Source organism: Mus pahari, chromosome 15 (genome assembly GCF_900095145.1).
Source record: "Mus pahari chromosome 15, PAHARI_EIJ_v1.1, whole genome shotgun sequence".
NCBI lineage: Eukaryota > Metazoa > Chordata > Mammalia > Rodentia > Muridae > Mus > Mus pahari.
Window position 1 is genome coordinate 17296346 of NC_034604.1, and position 17200 is coordinate 17313545.

The 17200-nt window shown below is 39.8% G+C and overlaps 1 protein-coding gene across 1 annotated transcript in view; it reads right to left on the bottom strand.

The window, feature by feature from the left end:
• Klhl14 (kelch like family member 14) overlaps positions 1–17200 on the bottom strand; it is a 104963-nt gene that overhangs the window by 21858 nt on the left and 65905 nt on the right. Inside the window, exon 3 of the mRNA XM_029547248.1 lies at positions 2256–2345. Coding sequence (XP_029403108.1) covers positions 2256–2345 — 90 coding nt within the window. The remainder of the gene's footprint in view (positions 1–2255; positions 2346–17200) is intronic.

A 17200-nucleotide genomic window follows, 5' to 3' on the forward strand; every position in this document is an offset into this window, starting at 1 on the left:
AAAAAAAAAAAAAAAAAAAAAAAAGATCAGGTATCATGGCTCATGCCTGTAATCCTAGCACTTGAGAAACTGAGGCGGGACAATCCTGTGTTTGGAGATACCCTAGGTTGCATAGTAGAACTGACTTCTTTTCTTTCTCTCTCTCTTTTTGTAAAGACTCAGTTATGTGGAGAGTTTTATGTTTTGTTCTGTTTTTGAAAGCTGAGTAGGAGAATTATCATTTTAACAGAAGCCCATAGTGGAATGGCTGGGAAGTTCTTTGAGGTCTGAAATAGGACTTCCTAAATTTTTCTCATGTTTAGTTTTTTTAAAAAACATTTGTGTGTGTGTGTGTGTGTGTTTTAGGGAGTGTGAATGCATGCATGTCATGGTATACTTGTAGAAGTCAGGACAACCTGTGGCAGTTAGTTCTCTCATTCTACCATGGAGGTTCTTGAATTCAGATCATCATACTTGGCAAAATGTGCCTTTCCTGGCTAAGCCATCGTGTGGGCACAGTGTTTTTAGCTTTACTCTGGACCTCCCAAGAATGTTTTGCAGACTCTTTGTTTCTTAAACAAATCCAGTGGCTGTGTGGAGTGACTACTTATGGATTCTACAAAGGTCTGATCACTTCACCTCTAATGCTGAGGTACAACAGAAATGTAGGGCCTGGAAAGATCTCCTTTGTGTGTGTGATCTTCTGTGTGTGTGTCAGGATAGGTAGAGGGCATGCATGTGTGAACACTTGCATGTGAATATCAAAGGACAAGCTCAACTGTTATTCCTCTGGTACTGCCCACTGTAATCCTTCAGGTAGAGTCTCTCATTAGTCTAGGACTTACCAGTAGGTTAGGTTGAGTATCCAGGGATCCCTGACTCCTTATCCCTGGTGCTTGGATTACAGGAATTTTCCACCATATCTACCTTAATTTTCTTTTTTAACTCTGGTTTCTGGGGATCGAATCAGGTTCTTGTGCTTGCAAGGCAAACAGTTTATTGACTGAACTGTCTCCCCCAACTCTCTCCCTTTCTTATGAGTGGGCAGCCTGGCTTCTTTTCCTATACAGTTTTCTAGAAGGAGCAGATGTTGTGATTTTATACAATTTACCTTGGTGCAGATGCTGAAAGAGAGCATTCACAATAAAATATATGCAGTATATGTAATTTCAGTGGGATGTTCAGAGGTTTTAAAGTAAAAATGTGTACCTGCAAGCTGTTTTATGGCTCCTCAGTTATAATTATCTCTGTAACACAGAAAGCTACAACTGTGGCTTGGCCCTCACTTACAAGCTTTCTAAAAATACCACGATTGTTTTGCATAGTCTGCAAGACATAGTGTTCCTGTGTTTGGTTTGAAATGTGTATCAAAAGGTCTCCTTTCACTTAGAAAGGAATTACAGATATAGGAAAGATGGTGGAGAACCTATGGAGGATATGCCTGTAAATGCTGTAGTGAGGAGAGTGGGCACTCTGGGTTTGAGGTCCTACCCGTTGCAAAGGAACGTGCATTAGAGTTCCATGCTGCATGAGCGAGAGAATGCTTCTTGCAACCATGTTCTCATATAGACAGAATGGGAGAAGAGTAGTGGGTGAAGATCTGAACAGCTGCAACTGACTCAACCTTCCCCTGGGGAGTCCTTGCTTCTGCTGGTGGCATTCCTCAGGGGATGGATAAGGACAAGGGCTGGGCATCACTGTGAAGCTAAGTCCCCAGAGAATTGGCACTTGAATGCTCTGTTACATATGTCCTCCGCTAGCTCCATGAGTATCTTCCCTCCCTCCATCAGCGAACCTCATGACCTCTCCATTTGCCCATGTTACACGGAACTGTATTTTGAACATTAAGTATAAAAGGGATCAATAGTAATCCCTTTTACAGTGTGTGTACTTGTTCAGTGTTGTTATGGTAAATGGGCAAACCACTGCTCACCCAAAGCTCATCTGCATGGAAAGGGTGTGGTTCACAAGATGATAGTATTAGCAGATGGGAAGTTTAGGAGGTAGACCTATGGACAGTTCTAAGTTCATCAGAGCCATGTCCTCAGAAGGTATTGTAGGATCCTTCCCACCTTCTCTCATTTTTATGGCCCCATTGATGGTATCACTGAATCACTCCAAATTCCATGATGGGTCGCCAAAACTGAACTAACACAGTTGTGTACCTCCAGGACTCTGAACTGGATAAATCTTTTTCTCTTTAAAGTTAGTTGCCTCTGATGCTTCGTCGATGTTACAAAAAGCTGAGTTGTTCAAAGCAACTGTTCAATAGTTACCATTCGGGTTCCACTGGTCCTCTCCACCCAACACGAACAGGAAGTTTTCTACCTCTACAACGCAGTGGTGGGCACTGTTGTAAGGCATAACTGGAATCAAGAAAAAAGGACATATAAAAATTTCCAATACCTCAGCTTACCAGCTATGCACTTCACCAAAGTGTGTATAGAACACAAGACTCCATCAACAGGCAACAGCATGACTACCCACAATTCCTATGAGCCACATGTCCTGGCTCAGTGGTATGTTGCAAGCAGCTTCAAGCCCAACCCCTTTCGATCAATTTTGCATAATGTTATTCCTCGGATTACTCAAGAACAACCTGCATGCTGCTTTCCATCCTTGAGCTCTTCTCATCTGCCCAATGGTGGGGGATAGAGTTTCTATGGCAATGACTGACACTCCCAAATGGTCAGGGCTGGCAGCTACTTCCTGAGAGAAGTAACTCTCAATAATGTGGAACCATTTTCTGGCAATCTTTCTACAAACAGACTGGGGTGCTGTGTGTCTTTCTACTCCACAGCATTGAGCAGGCGTAATTTCCATACAGTTTTAAGTTTTTAAATTAAGGTCCTGCTGATTTAATGCCTCCTTCAAATGTATACGCTTAATTTCCTGTACAATGTCATTAGCAGCACAATCACACATTTTCCATCTATCTGCATCGGAGCTCTTCTGTAGCAGAGATGAAAACTGTCAGCAATGTCATGCATATCCATTCTCCCGCACTCTCCTTTTTTTTTGCACCCAGCTGCAGAGGCTGCGTGGAGGGGTATTATTCATAAACCCACCAAATCCAGGTTTCTCTGACATTTGCATCTCCTTTGGAAAGTCACGATGTACCAAACAGGGTGCTGCTGTCACCTTTGGTGCTGTGCAGTGTTGGTCCCTGCTGGCATAATATCATAGGGTGATTGTGGATGTGTGCAGCATTAGTTATCATATGACATGCAGTGGTCTGGGCCCAGTGACACCAGTAGGAAAAATGATGCCCTTGTTCAGCTCATCATATGGGCACCTTAAATCTAGGTGAGGACAAATGGGGAGGTGATGTGCCTGTTCAGGCAGGGAACTTATTGCTTGACACGGATCAACAGAGCACTTAAGAAACCAGTGCAGTGGGAAATCAATATGAATCCCAGCCAATTCTTACTCTGCGCTTCTTTGCCAATGCAGAGAGAGAGAGAGAGAGAGAGAGAGAGAGAGAGAGAGAGGAGGATGTTTATCGCATACCTGAGGATGAAACTATCTTATATCCATTTCTTATATCCATTTCTTATATCCATTTCTTATATCCATTTCTTATCACACACACACACACATACACACACACACACACACACACACACACACACACANNATATATATATATATATATATATATATATATATATATATATGAAAAGGCATGGCTTTTAGAATGAGAACTCAGTAAATAGTTCCATAAGTCCATCCTTTAAGCTTCTTACTAAAGTGCCAAAAGGGTTGTAAGAATTCTGATTCATTAATTGATACTTATTGTCACTATTCATCTGAAGTTAAAGTCATGAGAGAAAAAGTATTTATATGTATAATTAAGGGAGTTAAAGAAAAGTGGTTTGTGCAGTTTATGAACTACATCAGGAGACTTCTTCATCTTTAGAATGCCTCTAGACCCCCCCAATGCTACTTTAATCTCCAGAGAACACCCTCAACTGATAGGTCTTGTTGAGCCATGACTCTAAATTCCTTTGGGTACATCTATCTGTTTGGTTCACTGAGCAATTAAGTTTGAATCTGTATTTTTTAAAATTAAGTTAATTAAGTCACTGCAGACTAAATGATGATATCTCTTCCAAACTACTAGAAGGAAAACTGGGCTACTCCATCACTTGCTGTGACTGGCTATTTCAGCTTGACGTAATGACCTCTGACCTGTGAACTCCCACAGCATTTACTGCCATTGCATGCACCTAGTTACATGTGACGTTGTACAGAAATAGAAGCCAGCAGCTCAATCAATTCACTCCATGGACAGCCATAATGCTTCATATACTTATTTTAAAATTTTGATTTGCTCCATGTCCAAATCTTTTTTTTTTTAAGAAAAAATGTTTTTTCCTTCTCTTTAGCCATGAGTTCAGCCTCATAATAAAACAAATCTCTGAAAATGTTTCAACTTGCATTTGTCCCTGCTGTGCATTTGTTCCCATGCAGGCAAAAATTAAGTTAAGGAAATAATACATGATTTATTCCTAAGCCTCTTTCTCATTTGATTACCCCTATTGTTATGCTTTGTGCAAACAAATGAAGCTACTGCTCGAAGCTAACTACACAGCTCCTCAAAATCAGGGCAAAGACGTTCGTTCCTTAAAGTCCTGATGCAACGTGTTTGTGGTGGTAGTCCTAGTTCTCTGCATGTTTTTATTTGTGTTTGACAATCCTGCATATTATACTTCTTGTTGGGCATTGCAATATTCACATTTGTGAATTATTATCCTGTTTGAATTCTCATTGTGAAGTAGAAGGCTATAAACAGACACAAATGACTCTTTGAGATCACTGCTGAATGTAAAACACTCCCAAATTTACTACAAATAAAATATTTGATCCATATTTGAATTTTGAAAGAGCCCTAACTCCTTTGGCTTCTGATTAAACCTGAAGGAAAGGAAAACGTAAACAGTGCAAGCAACGATGGCCAGCAGCCCATCGAGAAGGTCACTGCGCTCTGCACACACCCATTCTCTTTGAAGTCACCCCAAGGCCACCTCTTGTCCTTTCCAGACTTCTCTAGCGGTGGACACCTGTGTGTGTGTGTGCACAAGCAGGTGGTGGAGGAGGTTGGCCCTCCACGTTCATGCACAGCCCGCTCTGAGTTTTTAGCGTGTCAGTCAGTGAGTTAGAGGGAAAGGGGACAGAGAAGCTAATCAGGATGAAATGAGATTAAAGGCTGTCTAATTTTACAGCAACTGTGATCCATCAGCCACTGTGAAAGTGACAGTGGAAATGAGTGATGGAGACAGACAGGTGGGGCTGTACATTTCACTGATTTATCCTCAAATGCACTGGGCCTTATTTTATTGAGTGAACACGACCGCATTTATCAAGTCTGTCATCTAAAGCCACTTTCCCTCCATTTAAAAAGGTCACTTTACTCTGAGGGAGCAGGAGAGAGGCACTTTCAGATCAGATTTAAAATCGAATAACACATGTTTATAAGGCCCCTGTGAGGAGTCTCAACTTTATCTCACACAAATGAGTTGTGCTAGAAGGAAAAAAAAAATGGGGCAGAAGTCAGAAAAATCAGAAAAGAAAACGCTCTGGTCACCCGAGAGAGCACTTCCGTGGTCTCTAAACCTGATGCAGGTTTTTGTTTGTTTGTTTTCTTTTATTTTTTAATTTTTGTTATTATACTTTCCCCATCCCACACACCTGAAGTTTTATTCTAATCTGAGCAATTCATTCAAACATTTGATAAGATTTAATATTTTAAACTAAACAAGGAGAAAGCAGTAGGGAGATGCTATGGAGGTGCAAACTCGAGAGAGCTAGTCACAGTATTGACCCTGTGGAATGACGGATCGTCACTTGTAAAACAGATGTCAGCAATTGCTACGAGCCTGATCGCTGCTACAGTGAACTCTTATACCTGTTAATTGTTTTCCCATGATTTTAAAGCCATATAAATCTTAGACACACACAGTCTTTTCCCCCTCCCTGTGGCACTGCAATAAAATGCTTCAGGACGCTGTGCACAAAACCATACCTGGGTGAGAAACAAGAATGGAATCCTCATTATGTAATGTGTTGCTTTTTGTGGTAATAACCACCATTTACCACCGACCATGTGCCATATGTTAAATTGAATACATAATTATGTTTGTATGTTTATAGAAATTATATCTCTGAAGATACACATGTTTAGCCCTTGCTATTAATTTGTTCCCATTTAGAAAAAAAAATATCAGATGAACTGACTAATTCATGATATTAAAATTACAATGTATGGTAAGAATATATGGTAAAACAGATAATGTGTCTACCTATATTTATTTATATGTAACTGTGGATCAGACATAACGCATGCACTATATTTCTAGGAGAAATACTGAGGCCCTGGGAGGGTAAGTCACTTGTTGAAGGTCATACTCAGCTAATGAATACTACAGCTTTACTCTGAACATGGCAATGTCTGGACCCCGACCCACGGTCTTATGCATTTCACTCTACTGACTTTCAATAGGTGTGTTCAGCCAACCAGAAAATAATTACTGAGTTCCTGAGTGTTCAATGAGAGTGTCCCTGAGATTCATATATAATTTTATACTGCTTCATACTTTAAATGTGCTTATTACTTTGATGTTTAAAATGCAAGTGCTACTTCAGTTTTTGTCTGTACATACAAATATTAAAGTTGCTGGTTTTCTTAAAGTAAGATGTGTTTCTATTAACATGTAGTAACTGTACAAAGTAAAGGGTTTCATTTTGATGTTTCATACATGCACATAGTATGTTGTGATCTCTTCATGCCCTGTGTTGTTTTCATTTCTACTGTCTCTCTTATCCCCATTCCATTTCTATATCCTAAACAGTCCTTTTGCTTTAATGTCAATTCTTCCCTCCCCTTCCTGGATTCCATGTCTGACAGGAAACACATAATAGTTTTTTCCTGAGTTTAGCCTCTTTCCCTTAACATGGTGATTCCCAGTTCTATGTTCTTTTTTTTTTTTCCTTGCTGGTAACACAATTTGTTCTTTTTGAATGAATAAAACCCCATATATATATATATATATATATATATATATATATATATATATATATATATTACATTTTCGTTCTCCGTTGTCTGCTGTTGGGCAAGTGGGAGATTCCATGACTTGGCTATTATCGCTTCAGTAAATATGGCTGTACAGGTATCTCTATTCCATGTTGCCTTTGGTTATTTGAGGGTGAATATCTGTAAGTATCTTGTGGACATCCTATTTTGTGGATAAAACTCTCTACACGGAGTTTCACAGAGGCTGGACTAAGTCACATCCTTATCAATGGTATATATTGTTCCTCCCACATCCCCATCCTTTACCCCAGCACCCTCACTGACATTCAGAGCTTCTTGTTTCCTTGATGCCAGCCACTCTAAGTGGCAGGAGATAGAATCCCAATTTCACTCTGAATTTCATTTCTCTGATGGCCAAAGTTTGAACATTTTTTAATGTGTTTATTTGCCACTATATTTCTTCATTCAAAAGGAAACTATTCCTTTGTCTACTAAAATGAGTACACTTGCTTTATGGAGTCAGAAACAAAACAAGTTCATGAAGATAGGTAGAGTCTACTGACAATGGGTTATGACTATCTTAAACAAATAGTGCCTGTTTTAACCTTGGATGTAGAGTACAGGATCCTCTCATGGCATAACAAGTATCCAGAGGGTTCACTTCTTTCTACAAAGGCCTTATTCTCCTAAAGATGCAAATTAACCTATCTCCTTCCATGTTATACTTTCAGGAAATATAACTATTTCTAATAGAAATATGTCTCAGAACTCACAACATTCATGAACTTCAACTGAGAGGTTGCTTGAGCCAAGCCCAGAATACAGAAGGATTGCCAATTCAATCGGAATTGAAGGTTTATTGTTTAGATATAACATATACGGTGGCCTTGATATCCTTGTGGCTTCAGAAGAACAAGCTTACAAACCCATCCAAAATAGTATATTTTAAGTTTTTAGAAAATCAATTATGTTTGTAAGTACACACACACACACACACACACACACACACACACACACACACATATATAGTATGTGTTCTTGAACCTCAGCCAGTCAGTTTTCTGTCATGGAGGGCATTAATAGAACACACATGCTTGACTTTTTCTTTCAGAAGATTACACATATTAAGCTTATTTAGTTAGTTATTTAGTTAGTGGTATTTGTCATTGAACTTGCTAAGCAAGCATTCAACCACTGGGCTGTGTCCAAGCCATTTTCTAGTTCTTATGTTTTGGTTTTAGGCAGGGTATCACTAAGTTTCCCAAACTGGCCTTAAACTTGTTAACTTCCTATTGAAGTCTTTTTCAGTAGCTGGAATCACATGTCTGTGTCTGGGAGCATTTTCTCTAACACAGACAGAAACATTATTCTAACTGCACTCTTTAGTATATTGCTGTTTTGCACTAAATTGTGTGTGCATTCAATCCTTATTTGCTGGGTATCTATTCCACACTAGGCAACGCTATACCTGTTGCAAGTCCTGAGAACAGTGTCTAGAAGATGTCTACTCAGAGAACACACATCACAGGCAACAAAATGGGCTTTTTGTCTTAAAATTTAAGTGCAATGAAGATGTGGAAATCAAACCTGGTGTGAGGGAACAATGAAGGTGGGGAGTTCTGAGAGAGGCTGGGAGATGACCTTCTGAATGGCCAAGTGGATGACCTCCAAGGTGAGCTGTCACTGTAGTGTGTACACCATGTAGGGAGCAGTAACAAGAATAGCACAAGCAGAAGTCTCAGAGCACTGGCTGGTGATGTCTTCAGAACAATAGAATGCCAACACAGTAAAATTCGAAGACAGGTATAGGGAGGGGATATAGAGCAGACCTCTGGATGCTGGAGGAAACTGTCAAGAGATGACACTATGCCTGTCTTTCCTGTAGCATACAGATGCAAGTTCTATTATTGATTTTGCTCATTACTGGTGGATGTTTGTTAATGTTTTTAATGAGCATTTACTAACTATTCTTTATGTGCAGATATTTTTATACTGATGATGTGGTAATGAATGCAGCCCTGAATACTCTTGACTCAGGATATAACCTACCTTATAGGGAGAAAGGCACAAACAATCCAGATGAACAGGCCAGATGATGGCTCTGGTGATGGCCTTAATTGGGATTGTCAGGGATGGTCTTTCTACAGGAGTGATATTTAAAGTTGAATCTAAAACTGGGAAGAAGCTATCTGCCTAGAGATGTCCAGACACAGTGGCGTGAGATGCATGGTGTGAGAAGAGAGAGAAATCTGTGTAGGGAATACCTAGAAAATGGGATGATGTCAGCAGTCAGCTAGAGACCGGCATGGGGGTCAAAACGAGCTAGGAAAAACTTTGTGGATCTTGTTCTAAGCATGACAGAAAGACATTTGAGGAATGAAGACAAAGGGTGACACGATCATTTAGCTAATAGAACATCACATAAGCTATTACTGCTTAGAAAGAGCCGACAAGGAAAATCTACCTTGACCCAGCCAAATGATGATGGAGACGTGTCCATGGATGGAGAGAAGGAATGTGTGTTGACAATTGCTGAAACTTGATGAAGGGACAAGAATGACCAGAACTGTGACTTTCCAGGGACCTGGGACAAAGGCCAAAAGGCAGCACAAAAAGTGTTAATCACATTCACTGCTATCATCTGTGAGTGTGTTCATTGATTCCAAACTGCAAGGTTCATGAAGGCACAGGCTACTGTGTTTTCTAAACACATGAAGTAGTTGATACTGGCTGAGTGAGAGAATCGGTACAATGTTACTGTGCATGTTTCAGAAACAGAATATGTTCCAGAGAGGCCAAGAAAGGTGTGGGTCCCTTTTCTGGAAGGAAATGGAGAAGGAGTAGATTAGAGGGGGTAGAGAGAGGAGGTGGAGGGAGGAACTGGGAAGAGAGGAGAAAGGGGAAACTGTGGTTGGCATGTAATATGTGAGAGAATTTTAAAAAAAAGGTTAAGAAGACCCATAGGAAGGAGTGAATCTGCGAGCCTCATACCTCTATTTTCTTACTACTACACCATGTTGGCTATAGTGTACTAACACTGATTAAAGCAACCACATAGCCATTCCACACTGTTGTAATGTATAGGATACAAACATTTGTGTGTCTGTGTGTGTATGTGTGTATATATATGTTCATAGTAGCAGCAATATATAAATTTATAATTTATAGACAGACAATATGTAAAATGTAAAGTATACATTATTTGATATAAATGTACAATTTTATATTAATATTACACATTGATGTATCATTTAAAAGTTTGCTGCTATATCACATTGTGTATTGTATGCATATAGCATTGTGTTGAGGACCTTGTATCACACACATGCATGCACACACACACACACACAAACACACACAAGAATTTATGTGTAGGGATGAACCCCTGTACATGGAACTGTTGAGTCAAACAATGGGTATCCTTTGTATGTTGATAAAACTCTCAAACTACTCCACTCTACATGGCTGGTTGGATAGTCGTGAGCAGTTGGTATCTAGTTAAAATTCAGATCTGCATTCATTTATTAAGGCATAGAAAGAGAATATTGTCACACATTTAAAATCCATTTGTATTCTATACATTTTTCTATTGGGTTTAGATTTCCTGATATAATTTGTTTTATATATAAATACATGATTTTTGTTTCTAAGGTGTTTTTTCCCTAGGGAGTTATCTAAACAGGAGGGGAAAAAATGATATTTTGTAAGTACAGTATTGCCAAAATATGTATTGGAAAATATTTACTCATTGAAGCAAATTCAAATAGAAATTACATGCTGCTGAAAAGAAATGCAACTTGAAAGGGAGAAACCTCACTCTCCGGATAGCAAATGAAGAATACTTGTCATCAGATCCTGATGGGTGTAAAAAAAACTCATTTATTCAACTCTACGGTAAGTACATTTGAAAAACCAATGTTTTACAATTTACTAGTTAGTTTCAGCATACTCTTTAATCTACCTGAAAAGGTCGAGCAACTTGGCCAATGTTTCTGGAAGTAGAATGTGCACACAGCAAGGCATGTCATACTGCAGGAGTGCTTGCTACATATTGTTGGATATTTAATATATATTTTAAAATGTGTTCTCTGTGTGTGTGCGTGTGCGTGTGTGTGTGTGCGTGCGTGTGCGTGTGCGTGTGCGTGTGCGTGTGTGTGTGTGTGTGTGTGTGTGTGTGTGTGTGTGTGAGTAGGTCAGAGGTGGATGTTGGGTGTGCTCTCTAAACCTTGTCCGTTTTGTTCTTTGAACCAAGGTCTTTCTCTTAGAACCTGGAACTCATTGGCTGACTGGGAAAGCCCCTCCATCCTGCAGTCTGTGCTCCTAACTCCGGGATTCCAGGTGCATACCAACACCACCATTTCTGGCATGGTCGATGGGGATCTGAACTTGGGTACTCATGGTTGCACAAAATGCTCTTTACACACTAAATGCTCCCCACCCCCAGCCACATTCTTCTACTTTTTCCCATTATGTTTAGGTTGTGCTATATATGGAAACTACCAATAAGTGGAGGAATTTTGTGTATATAAAGATAGTTTAATTATCATGGACAGTTTGGAAAATCAGCCTTCTTGATGATCCACATGGTTTGTATCTGACAGGTACTAGGGAGGGTCTCAAATTAGCCCAATATTTTCCCACACCTTCCCTCTTAATCTAATTTGTCTTTCACACAGTGAGCTGGGTGCAAGTTTTATTTAAGTAGCTCAGGATACATAAATCCAAAAGACTATGTTAGATAGGGGTCGAGTGAGACTAGGAGAGCTTTGTTCTCTTTTACAGTTCAAGGTTATGTCTAAAGCTGTCTTCCTGACTACAGGGATTACTTTATAGCTCCCATCCTCTGTGCGTATCAGCATAAATGCATGTCATTATGGTAGCATTTTCTATATGATAATATAGTATATGAAATGTAGCTGTCTTTTGCTTGTCAAAGGATCTCTGAGCTCCTTGAAACCAGATTATATCATCTTAGTAACTTCATGATTAGCACAGAACTACAGCACATGGAACTTTAAATCTCTGGAATTCCTCTAGCTGCTACACTTGACAAAGTATTCAGAATATTAATGAATCAATAAATATCAGTGGCATGAATGAGTGAATGTTTGTGATAAAGAAACACTATGTGATTTACTTCTTCGGAAATTATACTATGTGCGGGAGATGGCTCAGGACTGAAGGATGCTTACTGATCCTCCAAAAGACCTGGGACCTGCGTGTGGTGACTTGTGAGCACTTGGGACTACAGCTCCAAGTCACCCATTGCTCTCTATCGGTCTCTATTGGCACCTGTCCTCAAGTGTCCAAACCCACACACTGACATATGGACAAAATTAAAACTAAGATAAATAAAAAGGTGAGGTATTTCAGAGGTCTGGAAGGAAGAGAAGAGCAGAGAAGGATGAGATCTGTCTTAGAGCAGAATCCTGTGATTTCTAACACAAGTGTTCCCCTATGGAACACAAATGTCTCCTTAAAGCAAGGGGGTGGGGCTCATGAATTCTTCAAGGGTTAGTCATAGATTTCTTCCAAGAACTATCTTAGTACCTACTTTTGCCAAGGTTAGAGGTTTTCAATCTATCCTTAATGATGTAGCTTCACTCTGATTATTCAGCCTGGGCAAGTGCTAATAACCACAGGACTTAAGCAACTTCAAATAAGATAATAGGGCTTTTTGTTTTGTTTTGTCACTACTGGGGACTAAACTTAGGATCTCACACATACGGGGCAACTGCTCTATGACTGAATAACATTCACCAGTAGTTTAAAGTAGGATTTTGTTAGTGATTTAAATGAAGCTGGCTTCCAGTGTCTTATATTTATTTTTGTTAGAAGTAGTATATTAATATGTTCCCAGATTTTAGTAGCATTATTATAATTTCATTACTTCACTTTGGACACATCTGCTCTGCTGGCTATGACAAATACATATTTAACTATTTATTTTATTTTATTTTTTTATGTGTATGGCTGTGTTGGCTGCATGTATGTCTGCATCATATGAACGTCTGTAGAGGCCAGAGGAGGGTGTCAGATCCTCTGGAACTGGAGTTTCAGATGGTTGTGAACTGCTATGAGGGGGCTGGGGATCGAACCTGGGTCCTTTGGAAGAGCATCAAGTACTCTATTCACTGTTGAACCAGCTCTCCAGCCCCACGGTTTTATTTTTATGTTTAGAAGTTTAAAACAAATCTCTGCTAAGAATACTAGCAATCCTTTTCACAGATAAGTGTTCATCTTGTTTTGGTGTGTATCGGTTTCGTCGCTTTACTCAGACATGTTGATGAAGTGTGTCGGTGCTAGAATTTCTGTACTTACCCCAGCATAATAGTTAGCTGACCACACCTTCCTGCAGGAGTCAGAAACGGAAGCTTTATTTTCTCTATTTATGTAATATTAATAAAATATCTCAACGAATCAAGCAATAACATATTATTTAAATGTTTGAAGCTAAAGAGACCAACAAAAATTTTCACTATGGATAGCATGGAAAGAGAATGGCAAAAATGGCCATTAGGCAGTTTAAATTCTCATACTGAGATCATAGGAAAGGAAGTGGGGTGGGGGGGTATAGTCCATACAACAAGGAATTATGAAAGACATATTCTGATGATCACAGGATCTCAGGGTTGGAAAATGAGCACCAGTGGGTCCCATGGACATCCATGAGGTATTAGATGGTCCTTAATTAATTAATTGTATCATTAATTCATTATTAACTATTACTGTGCTGTAGTCTAAATATATACATGTAATTGGACATAATTACTTAACTTCAAGCTCATGGAGAGAGACAGAGACAGAGACAGAGACAGAGAGAGAGAGAGAGAGAGAGACAGACAGACAGACAGACAGACAGACAGACACACACAGAGACACAGAGAAAAATACAGAGAGACAGAGAGAGAAACAGAGAGAATGAGAGACAGAGAAAGAATATGAATGAGAACACAAGATAAGAGAAGGGTAATATATGTTTAGGGGAAGAAAGGAAATGTTCAGAGAGAAAGTGGTTTTAAGCCAAGTCATAGATAGTTTTCATGACAGCAATAGAAGAAAAAATTCATTGTTAGTAAAGGTAACACTGCTTCATCTAATATTACTTTTTTGAGCTCCAACCATGTACTAGGCTTGGGCTAAGCTATATCATATCACTATGATTTTAATTGGCTCACTTCCAAAAATACTCACAATTAAAGTGAAATTCATTAAAATATTCTCAAATTGTAATCATAGTTTTCCTTCCATTGTAGTAATGTCATTATAATATTAATTTGTATGGAGAGTTGAGAAAATATCTTTGGAGAGAGGAGCAAATTAAAGGAATGAACTTTGTGCTGTCATTGAAGGCAGAGAGAGATTCTTCTTCTCTACCCAAATCTTTTTTCCAACAGTCTGGTAGTCCTGGCTTCTACACATCTCTCTTGACATGTGGAGTCACCATGTTCTTCTAGAAGCAGTTGGAGCCATTACAAAAACTCTGAGTAATGCTTTTTATTCCTTTGGGTTACCCATCACTACATCTCCTCTTGGTTTGGTGTACTAGTGGTGGCTTTGCATTTATTTGATTTTCAAGAAACTTCACTCCAAGGCTTCAGAAGGATTGACGCCACAGTCCTCTGCTGGTAATTTCATGGTGTGCACATGTGTGTGTGTGTGAATACCAGTGCAGCTGGCCTGGGAGATCAAGGTTACATTGACTCAAAAGCTTTGTCCCCACAAGGCAGATGAGCTCCAGGTCCTGGTTGTGGTTATGGTAGGTGCCATAGAACTGCCTTTTGAGACTATTCTGTGCTCCCTATGGTTCTCTGTGGATCATGGGACAGAAATATGGGGGCGATATGTTGAAATCATATTCTTGATTTTAGCATGATTTTTAGAGGCAAAACTAGATATCTATTGCATATTAAGTGATTCTTGTTTATGAAAGTAGTTTTGAAGATGTACAAATACTTCGTAAAATTTCAGCCTTAGAATATAGGTGGAAACTCTAATTCGCAAGGAATCGAATGATATGAATCGAATGATATGAATCGAATGATATGAATCAAACCCTCTGTTTTGCTAGAGGTGTCCTCTGAACTGATTCTTACTGGCATTGTTGTATGAGTGTATGTATTCACATGCACACACACTAAGCTTATATATACAATGATATGAAAGATAATTATTTCTTATTTACATGAGTGGCTGTGTGAAGTGGGAACACAGCTCCCATGCTCCTCCCAAAGATGAAGCAGACAACTCTTGTGTCAGATGTTCCAGCTTCCTGGAACGTGGGAGACAGGCATGAGGTAGAGATTTGGAGGAAAGAGATTGGTGGCAACTGACTATGGCCGGAGTATAAAAGAAGGTCTGGGGCAGAAGTGACCTTCATGTTTGTATTAGAAAGGGTGACAGTACCTGGGAACTTCCTGTGGGCTCAGATTTACATGACCCCTGGAAGTTGTCTAAGATGTTTCTGGTTTGGTAAAATTTGTCAGAGTAATTGACACCACAGCCCATTTTGTTTCCTTGGGACACTTACTTCTCTATTCAAAACGCTGCCACAGACATATGGGAGAGCACGTGGATATAGCATTACAATGGCCCAGAGGTTTTATGTCAAAGAAATCTAGAGAAAAGAGAATGCATCGGACACAGATTAGGTAGCAATATGCCATCCTTAGTCTCTCCCCAGTCATTACTTCTTTTGGTTGCCTTCACAGTGTCCATTGATTTATTTTTAAAAGTTAAACAAAACGAAAAACTTCTTTCCTGCGGTCCTTCCTGTCAGCCACAAGAGTGTCCTATTTCCTGGTATCCTAAACCAGACCCACATACACAGCAGTAGCCATGGTGAGCAAAGGGCTTAGAGATGGGGCCCCGTTATCCCAAAGAGCATTCTATGGGGTGGTCATGCCAGCCATGAAGGCTTTCCTTTCTTTTTGAGCATCCTGAATACATCTTGACAATGACCTGGACAAAGAAGGAGTTCATGCTGGGAGGAACAATGGGACCCATAGAGAGAAAAAGTCCTGCTGGGAGCTTCAAATGTTCCTTTGTCATAAAGGCCAGCCCAGCCCCCGAGTTTTCTTTTATGCTTCCCAGTGGCCTGGCTGTAGCCCTTTCTGGCTTTCCCCACTTTCATGTTTGTTTGGGCTTGTTCTTCACAAAGTACTCACAATGGTTCTTCTTTTTCCCCTTTTCATTCATGTACATTCATTGCATGTGGGCTACATGCAGACATTTCCACACTAGAATATCACATGTTTTGATTTCACTCATGTTGCCTTCCTTTCCTCCTCCCCTTCACCCTTGTCAGTCCTCTTTGTTATCTTTGGGTTAAAAAAATTCCATGTGTGGATTGCAAGCTGGTACAAACATTCTGGGAATCAGTTTTGGTTTTCTCTGATCTATAATTCAGGATTCTGCTAGAGAAAACTGGCCCCAACAACTCCATCTAGAAGGATCTCCCACAACACTATCACTTGCTTTGTGGTTTCTTGATAGCACTTGATGATACCCATAATTATATAGGTGATTCTACTGCATTATCTACTTCTATATTAGCCTATGTATTAACTGCCTCTCTAATGCTGAGATAAAACACCATGACCAAACAACTTATAGAAGGAAGAGTTTATTTGAGCCTGTGCTTCGAGAGGGTTAGAGTCCTTGGCTAAAGGCATGGTGGCAGGAGCAGGAAGCTGAACGCTCACATCCTGAACTGTGAGCACCAAGCAGGAGCAAACTGTGATTGGTGTGTGACTTTGAAACATCAAAGTCCACCCCAAATAACCTACTTACTCAAGCAAGACCACATGTCCTCAAACTGTGCAATCAGCTGAGAATCGAGTGTTGCAACTTTGGTGCTAATGGGGACATCTCCTTCAAACCACCATGGCTTGTTAACAGTGTTGGTAGAGTGGGCTTGTCTTGCTCACTGCTCAATCTCTGATGCTAGAAAAAATACTTAGCCTTTGGTGAACACCCAGTGAGCACTTGATAACCCAGTGTCACAATAACTTTAGTATTCCTATTGTAGTCTTCTTAAGTAGAACCAATAAGTTAAAATTCAAATAAAGAAAATAAGTGGTTAGCCGGGCAGTGGTGGCGCACGCCTTTAATCCCAGCACTTGGGAGGCAGAGGCAGGTGGATTTCTGAGTTCAAGGCCAGCCTGGTCTACAGAGTGAGTTCCA